Genomic DNA, 9587 nt, shown 5'->3' with positions numbered 1-9587 from the left:
CAACGGGAATTGACCAAATCATCATACTTTGCACGGACAACAATAAGTGACAGCATTGTGCATGTGCATGTGGAAATAAAGACAGATACTAACTTATTAAGCAATCACCTGAGCAAGAATGTCATTCATATAGTCACTGCAATATGCGTCGCCTTGACCCAACATACACATAAATTTAAGAACTAGAATATGCAAGAAAGGATCCGAAATGCCAGTAACATCATACTCATGAGCATATGAACTATTGGAGACATCTCTAAGTATCCGGACCAGACCTTCGATGCAGTTCCGCAATGAATTATTTTGTAAAAGTTAAAGAGGATGACCAGACCTTCGTTGCAGTTCTGCAATGAAATATTTTGTAAAAGTTAAAGAGGATAGCGTAGGTAGCGAACATACCCGAAGCGGACGGTCTTCCATGCCTCGGAGGCCTTCTTGTTGCCGCTGATGCGGGAGATGCTGGCGAAGTCATCGTCGGTGAAGGCGGCGTTGTTGTGGGCGAGCAGGGCGGGGCCCTGCCACTGCACGAGCACCGGGGCATGCAGCGATTAGGCACCGTGGGCGCGGCGGTCGAGGTAGAGGCGCACCCGCGAGGCCCCGGCGTCGTCGGCGTTCTGGATGAGCTCCCGCAGCGCGGTGGTGCCCTCCGGGTAGTTGTCCAGCACCTCACGGATGCGCCGCGTGAGGTCCACCTACTGCCCGAAGTCCTCCAGCAGCATCGTCCCGCCCAGATCCATGGCCGGCCCGGCGATCGGGTCGGGTCGGTGGGAGGGAGGCTGGCGGCCTAGCGGGGCATTGGCGCGCTAGGGTTTGGGGATTTGGTCGTTGCCGATTTGTGCGTTTGGCTGCAACGGGAGGGGGAGAGGGCTGGTGCCGCGGGGATTATAGTAGTGGCGCACTGGGTGAGTGGTTACTAGTTAAACTAGTAATGGCGCACTCTACCCCGGTGCGCCATTAGTACTTTTGCAAAAAAAAAAGTAGTGGCGCACTGGGTGAGTGGTGCGCCATTTAGGACAGTAAAACTGAGCCAAATCCCAGCCCTCTCACGACTTGGGCATTCCTAACTGTCCATTCACGTGATTTAAACGATTTCAGCCGTCAGATGGATTCGTGGGCCGACTGTCCTAAAGGACTGCTACTCTCGAGGAAAAATTGAAGCCCTCTGGTTACCCTGGCCTATTTTCGGCCCAGTTAGTTAACTCAATCACGTCCACCAGCGCTAGGGGAAGAGGCCGACCGATCCATCACCGTGAGAGAGGAGAGGTGAGTCGATGCGGATGGTTGCCCTCATCGACCTTTCATTCTCTCGCTCGCCTATCGCGAACCTGGACATGCCGCCGCCCCCTCCCCTCCATCCCTATTCCTCTTCAACATGGGGATCACCATCCCCTCCTCGAGGTCTCCTCCGACCGCTCCTCTCCACATCACGGCTACGTTTCCATGGGTAGCACGCTACAGAGTAGATCATGCGGAGGTCCGCCACCGACCCAAGACAGCAGATCGTGCCGAGGTCCACAGCCACCAAGGTCTACCTTTCCCTAAGAGGAATCATCTCAATTCCCCACCATCAAGGTCTACCTCCTCCTCTGCGGCGTCATCTCGCTACGCCGCCAAGGTCCTCCCCATGATCCTCTGCCACCTCCTCAGGCCCGACCATGCCCCGTGCGTATGGTTTTCATGTTCACCCAGCAGTTGCCGTCCTCCTTCTCCTAGCTTCGGTGTGGGGTCCTCGCATGCGCCGTCGCAGGATCAAACCTCGCTCTACCACCCGACTGGAAGGTAAGTGATGATATTTGGCTTTGTGCCAATTCGGCTGGGCATTCCTCTGTTTTGGATGGGCTCGTGTGAGCATAAAAATCTGTCTGAGATCCCAAATTTCAAGTACCATTGCGTGCCTTTTAGGTTAAAAAATTCTGCTTTACGCAAGATGGACTTTACTTAATTCTCACTTATGTTTGTGTGGAAACAGATTACTACTCAAGCAAGTTGTTACCATGGAGGTGATCCAGTGGACAAAATTGTGGGAATTCTTCAAGGATGAATATGAGAACGAGAAGAATCTCCTTGGAGGAGCTTTAGGCACAAAAGCTGCGGAGGATTTGAAGCTGAGGATCATTGAACATGTATCACTTTCTTGGCTTTCACTATATGCTTATTTAGTTGTCCTTTCTTGTTGCTTGTCAATTGATTGTCGGGTTCATGGTCTATCGAGAATATCTTGGTTGTTTCGAAGTACTATTCGAGGATTTCTCTGAAGAGGCTGGCGGATCTTCTTTGCCTGAGCTTGCAGGTCTGCATTACGTACGTTAAGATAGCAGAACTGCATCTTGTTTTCATTAATCCTCAGTTAAGGTATATATGGTGTATGCAGTATCTAATAACTTGTTCTAAATTGTCCTTGTACAGGAGGCAGAGAAGCATATCTCGGACATGGTGAACTCAAAGGCCCTGATTGCAAAGATCGACACACCAATGGGGATCGTGTCCTTCCGGACAGCCCAGGACAGCAATGGGGTGCTCAACTCATGGGCATCGAACCTGGAGAAGCTCCTGGACCTGGTGGAGAAGAGCTGCCACCAAATACACAAGGAGACGATGATCCAAAAGGCGGTGTTGAAAGCCTGAAAACCATTTTGAACTGAATGGCCTTGTGTAGGTTGTGTGCGTAGTAGACTCTCTATGGATCTGAATTCACTATCGCTGGATGGGTAAAACAATTCTCCGCTCAAGTGCGAGCATCGCCTGTTTGCTTTGGGAACTCGTGTGTGTGAACCGGTCTTGAAATACTGTAACCACAGGGAATGAGGAATACTCTTTGCTGTATTTTTCTGAACACTATTTGTATTCTTTGGTATCCACTCTTGCGAACCTCGACTTATGTGCTCGTCAGAGCTTAGACCCAGTTTCTCAGTGATTTGCTTGCTGGGAGATGCGCTTGTTCTGTTTTGATTGGTATCGGTTTGTACTGAGCCCTTGCAAATATTTACTTGTAAAGTTTACACGGCTGGGAGCTGTAAGCCCGTAACCATTTGGCCTTTTGCTTGCATTGTCATTGCATTGCAGGAGGAAAGAATGGGCTGAGAGAGACTATAGATTTCCTGTTTTGTTCGTTGCTGAGGATGCGTGAGAAGGCTGTGGTGCAGTTTTACTGTCCTTAATGCTCACTCTTGGGGTTGTTATTGTATTAGGTTACATAGAAGAGGACTGGATGTACACTATATTTGATGAATATTTTCTAATATTTTTTAGTTTATGCCATCAGATATCTGCGTCAGACTAGCTCATGCCCATCAATTATTGTAGCTCCTATATCGGAAGCAGCTGTGCAAGGTGACCGGATAACCGATTAACTAATTTATCGGCCAATTAATTGGAAAATTTGCCTATTTATCCCTACTCGGCACCCAAACGATATGGTACCAGTTATCAGTATTGTGAACATTGGTCATGTTGCGTCAATAGGGGTTGAAGATCCACTTGGTTTCAAGCAAGTTGTTGGGGCTACACCATAGCGGTACATCCTCAAGTCTTTTAGCGGCCTTGTGTGTTTAGGCATGTTGTCCCATAGAATTGATTTTGCACTTTAGGTGCAAAAAAGGAGGCTAGACTGCTATAAGTTTGAAATTTGTTGCAAGCAACTGTTTTAAATATTCTAGGAGGGCATATGCCGTAGCTTGGTCTAGATCTATGGATTGGTAAAGTGGTTTTCAAAACACACCGGGGTTTAACTTATGAGCTAAATTGCAAAATTATGGCTAAATACCACAAATATCTACAAACTCCCATCATTCTATTGCCAAAATTGACGGACGCAGCAACGCGCGTCATTAAAGATCTAGTTACTAGTTAAACTAGTAATGGCGCACTCTGCCCTGCCCCGGTGCGCCATTAGTACTTTTGGAAAAAAAAAGTTTGTTAATAGTGGCGCACCGAGTATGTGGTGCGCCATTAGTGTCCATCACACTAATGGCACACCTGCACATGGTGCGCCACTGCTATATAGGAGTGGCGCACTACTTGTCTGGTGCGCCATTAGTGTCTATATCATCTATAACCATTTTCCTAGTAGTGTAGGTGGTCCTTAGAAGCATCGGTTAGTCCATTATAGAAGATATCAAGTATTTCATTCTTCTAAAGAGGGTGATCGGGCAAAGCATTCAGTAGCTGGACGAGCCTCCCCCAAGCTTGTGGGAGACTCTCTTCTTCAACTTGCGCAAAGTTGTATATTTCCTGCAAGGCAGCTTGCTTCTTATGGGCAGGGAAATATTTTTCACAGAACTAGTAGATCATATCCTGGGGGCTACGCACACAACCAGGAGCAAGAGAAGTGAACCAAGTGTTAGCATCATCCTTTAGCGAGAAAGGAAACAGCTTGAGGATATAGTAGTGGCGGATCTTTTCCTCACTCGTGAATAGGGTGGCTATATCGTGCAGTTTCGTAAGATGGGTTACAACCATTTCAGACTCATAACCGTGAAAAGGATCAGATTCGACCAGAGTGTTTAACTCAGGGTCGACAAAGAATTCATAATCCTTATCGGTCACAAAGATAGGCGAAGTAGCAAACTTCGGGTCGTATTTCATCCTAGCGTTCAAAGATTTTTCTTTCCACTTGCGTAGTAATTTCTCAACATCATAGCTATCCTTACAAGCAAGAAAGTCCTCAGCTATCTCTCCCTCTATAAAATAACCCTCAGGCATATCAGGCAATTCATATCTAGGAGAGCTAGTTCTAATAGGTGAAATAGCAGGTTCTACTTCAATAATCTCAGCAGTTTCAGAAGCATCATCACATCTAGCAGCAACTCTAGCAATTTGTGCATCAAGGAATGCACCTAGTGGCAAAGCAGTATCAAGCATAGCATCATCACCAGTATCATGGATAGAAGAAGTAGCATCATCAAGCACATGCGACAGATCAAAATTTCTAGCAGGAGGTGGTGTCGCAAACTTACTCATAACTGAAGGTGAATCACGTGCAGAGCTAGATGGCAGTTCCTTACCTGTCCTCGTATTTGAGGGCAAGACTTTAGTTCTTGGATCTTTCGGATTCCTCATAGTGATCAGCAGACGTAAATCCCAAGTTACTCAGAGAATATAGCTATGCCTCCCCGTCAATGGCGCCAGAAAATAGTCTTGATAACCCACAAGTATATGGGATCGCAACAGTTTTTGAGGGTAGAGTATGCAACCCAAATTTGTTGATTCGACACAAGGGGAAGCCAAAGAATATTCTCAAGTATTAGCAGTTGAGTTTTCAATTCAACCACACCTGAAAGAGTTAGTATCTGCAACAAAGTATGAGTAGCAGAGTAGTGTGATAGCAAGAGTAGCAACAGTAACCAATATCAATAGTGATAGTAGTAGCGGCAAAGTAACAGTAGCAGCACCGACAGCACTAGCAGAAAAGTAACGTAGCGAGGACCAGTAGGAAAAATCGTAGGCATTGTATCGGTGATGGAAACTATGGGATATTAAGGTTCTCCTTTTAATAAAGAACGGGACCAACGCGTTAACACTTGGTGAATACATGAACTCCTCATATTATGGTCATCTCCGGGAGTGGTTCCGGCTATTGTCACTCCGAGGTTGCCGGGTCATAACACATAGTAGATGACTACAACTTGCAAGATAGGATCAAGAACACTTATATATTGGCGACAACATAATAGGTTCAGATCTGAAATCATGGCACTCGGGCCCTAGTGACAAGCATTAAGCATGGCCAAGTAGTAGCAACATCAAGCTCAGAACTTAGTGGATACTAGGGATCAATCCCCGTGAAAACTAACTCGATTACGTGATAGATCTCATCGAACCCATCACCGTCCAGCAAGCCTACTTTGAGATTACTCACGAACGGTGAAGAGCATCATGGAATTGGCGATGAAGGAAGGTTGGTGATGACGATGGCGACGATCTCCCCTCTCCGGAGCCCAGAACAGACTCCAGATCTGCCCTCCACGGGAAGAACAGGAGATGGCAGCGCCTCCGTATCGTAAAACGCGATGAACTCTTCTCCTTGATTTTTTTCCAGACGAAAGGGACTAAATAGAGCTGGAATTGGAGGCAGTGGAGCAACATGGGCCCCACAAGCCTGCTAGGCATGACCAGGGGGGCCCGCGCCTGGTGGGCTTGTTCCTTCGCAAAAAATCCTTGTAAATTTCCAGGTCATTCCGAGAACTTTTATTTCTTCACAAAAACAACACCATGGCAATTCTGCAGAAAACAACGTTAGTCCGGGTTAGTTCCATTCAAATCATGCAAATTAGAGTCCAAAACAAGGGCAAAAGAGTTTGGAAAAGTAGATACAATGAAGACGTATCAATCACCCTGTGGCGGTCTTTTGCAAGGTGGCTTGAGGGAGAATTTCTTGGCATATTTCGGAGTCACATATTTGTACTCCTTCCACTCCTTAGCCCACCGGCGCTCAATCTTTTGAAGCCTTATTTTGCGCTTCGCCATGGTCTCTTTACCATGCATTTCCTCATGAGGAGTACAATAATCAACATATATTTCTTCAAGTATTTCGAATGTTGTATTCTGTTCGATCTTCTTTCCTCCTTTCTGCTTCCGATGATCCTCCATTTTCTTCAACTGAGGATTTTGCTGAGGAATCTGAACTCTGGATGATTCTGAAGACACATGTAAAGTTTCTTCGAGGAATGCTGCAACAGAGTTAAGTTGGTGAGAAACCTAGAGATTCATTAGTTGACATTTTTGTACCAGTGAACACAGTATAGGTGCGTAGAATTTGGAGAGGTCATATGCATTCTCAAATTTGAAGAAATTGAAAAAAATTAAAAGTTGAGGAATTTGACCAGTAGGTTGAGGAATTTGAATAAGCATTCTGATATTGGGTTCCACAGTTGTGCAGATTCAAGAATTTACACAATTGAGGAATCTCATAAAGAATTTTAGTGGCTTAGTGAAATTCATCAAGTGTTTGAGGAATGAGTGTGCATGGCTGACAGACTTTCTGAGGAAAAACAGATTTCATGACTCTAAAGTGAATTAGAAGATCAACACACGCAGTAAAACATGATTTTATTTACCTTTTGCGAAGAACACAAAGAACTGGAGCAGTAAAAGGGAGAAGTTCCATGGTTCAGATCTTCCGCGCCCTAACTTGGCAACTGAAATCAGCTACGGCGGTGGTGAAAGACGATTTTCCGCGGACAGCATGAGTCTAGCGATGGCGAGGGCGAGGTAGTGAAGCTTTTCCTCACCGGCGACGAGGATACTAGTGGTGGCGCTAGGGTTTGAGCTCGAGCGGAGAAGACGAGAGGACGAAGAGTTTTGACTGAGGAGGGTAATGGCCTATTTATAACTCAGGTGAAAAACTGTTCGGGCTGAAACTTTCGGACCAAACTGCCCTTGCCCCTTCGTCTCCGCATGACACGTGGTGCCCACGACTGAAGCGGTGGATTTCGTGGTTATCCGATCGTGAGAAGTGGGTCCGGTAAATGTGTAACGTTATAAAAACATTTTTTGAATTTTGAGTATTTTGTTGCAAAGTCCTCAGCTGACAAGGACACAATGAGGATTTTGAACAAGTGTCAAATAGAACTCATATGAAGAATTGAGAATAGACTCGGTTGAGCTTAGCATAGAGGGGAGTCGGGTCCGATCACATTCACTTAGATGGAATAATAACTTAAGGACTGAGCTATAGGTGAATGTTGTTGAGGACTTTGAAATCTCATTATATATATATGTATATACTCAAATGAAAATCTTCAAACGTTTTGAAGAATTTAAAAAATTTGAGGATTTTGTAAAAAATTGTCAGATTGATGAATTTCAACTTTGAAGAAAAACCAGCTTGAAGAATTTCAAAGTTGGGTGGTGGCGTGACCCACCGTATAAGAATGATGATTTTAGGCGCCGCGTACAATTGTCGTAGGGCCGTGAGAACCAAATTCTTCATTAATTTCTTCACACAAAGAGTGATGTTCTTCATTGATTAAAGAAAATTGTTTCTTCGTGTGTTGCACATCTAAGTCATCAACTTTGCATAAGTGTTAGGATGTGTGCATGTTTTCACAAAACATTTGAAGATTCTAGGATATTTAGCTCACATCGCAACTTGCAAACCTTCTCTCATCCAAGGGCTTTGTGAAGATATCTGCTAGTTCATCGTCAGTCTTCACATGGTCGATGATGATATTGCCCTTGAGGACATGATCATGAAGAAAATGATGACGAATCTGGATGTGCTTAGTCTTCAAGTGTTGTACTCGGTTGTAGGCAATCTTGATTGCACTCTCATTGTCGCAGTAGAGGGGCACATTCTTCATGTTGATGTCGTAGTCTTTGAGGGTTTGCTTCATCAATAGAAGTTGAGCACAGGAGGATCCAGCAGCAATGTACTCAGCTTCGGCAGTGGAGAGAGAAACACAATTATGTTTCTTTGAGGACCAACAGACTAATGATCTTCCGAGGAAATGGCATGTGCCTGATGTTGACTTGTGATCCACACGGTCACCAGCATAATCAGAATCAGAATATCCAACAAGGTGAAGATTTGAGCCCTTTGGGTACCATAATCCTAGTGTTGGTGTGTGAGCTATGTATCGAAGAATATGTTTCACAGTCTTATGGTGTGATACCTTTGGTTTTGCTTGAAAACGAGCACACATGCAAACACTAAGCATTATATCTGGCCTAGATGCACACAGATACAATAAAGAGCCAATCATCAAGCGATATACCTATTGATCGAAATCTTTACCATTTTCCTCAGTGCACATGTGGCCGTTGGTAGGCATAGGAATCTTGACGCCTTTGCATTCATGCATATTGAATTTTCTCAAAACATCCTTGAGGTATTTCTCTTGAGATACGAAGGTGCCATTGCGTTGTTGACAAATTTGAAGACGTAAGAAGAATTTTAACTCCCCCATCATGGACATCTGATATTCTTCGCTCATCATGTAAGCAAATTCATCATTATAACGTTTGTCAGTACAACCAAAGATAATGTCGTCGACATATATTTGGCACACGAATAGTTCATTGTCATAAGATTTTGTGAAAACAGTTGGATCAAGTGAACCAGGATTGAAGACTTTATTCATGAGGAATTCCTTCAACGTATCATACCATGCCCGAGGGGCTTGCTTGAGGCCATAAAGTGCCTTTTTGAGTGTGAAGACTTTATCTGGATGCTTCGGATCTTCAAAACCTAGGGGCTAAGCAGCATATACTTCTTCCTCAAGCTTACCATTGAGGAATGCACTTCTCACATCTATTTGATATAGAGTCATATTATGATGATTAGCATAAGCAAGTAGTATTCTAATAGCTTTAAGTCTAGCAACAGGTGCAAAAGTTTCATCGAACCCAATTCCTTCAACCTGTGTGTAGCCTTGGGCTACAAGCCGTTCCTTATTCCTCACCACTTGACCGTCGTCATCTTGCTTGTTTTGGAAAATCCACTTGGTGCCGATGATATTGTGCTTGCGAGGATCTGGTCGTTTGACGAGTTCCCACATGTCATTTAGCTTGAACTGAACACTTGCATGGCTTGAATCCACTCAGGTTCCATGAAGTCTTCAGCAACTTTTGAAGCTTTTGAGCAAGTG

The 9587-nt window shown here is 44.8% G+C and overlaps 1 protein-coding gene and 1 pseudogene across 1 annotated transcript; one reads left to right on the top strand and one right to left on the bottom strand.

Annotated features, from left to right (window-relative positions):
* Window positions 1-368: 368 nt before the first annotated feature.
* Window positions 369-1333, bottom strand: LOC123428761 (annotated as a pseudogene).
* Window positions 1334-1372: 39 nt separating this feature from the next.
* LOC123428760 (26S proteasome non-ATPase regulatory subunit 12 homolog B-like) lies at window positions 1373-2729 on the top strand. Its single transcript, XM_045112917.1, has 4 exons — window positions 1373-1779; window positions 1928-2123; window positions 2213-2290; window positions 2407-2729. The coding sequence occupies exons 1-4, from the start codon at window positions 1373-1375 to the stop codon at window positions 2623-2625; spliced, it is 900 nt and encodes a 299-aa protein (XP_044968852.1). The 3' UTR covers window positions 2626-2729.
* Window positions 2730-9587: the final 6858 nt, after the last annotated feature.

Source organism: Hordeum vulgare, chromosome 2H (assembly GCF_904849725.1).
Source record: "Hordeum vulgare subsp. vulgare chromosome 2H, MorexV3_pseudomolecules_assembly, whole genome shotgun sequence".
NCBI classification, from domain to species: Eukaryota; Viridiplantae; Streptophyta; class Magnoliopsida; order Poales; family Poaceae; genus Hordeum; species Hordeum vulgare.
Note: the sequence above shows the minus strand (reverse complement) of the source record. Positions and strands in the feature narration are given on the sequence as shown.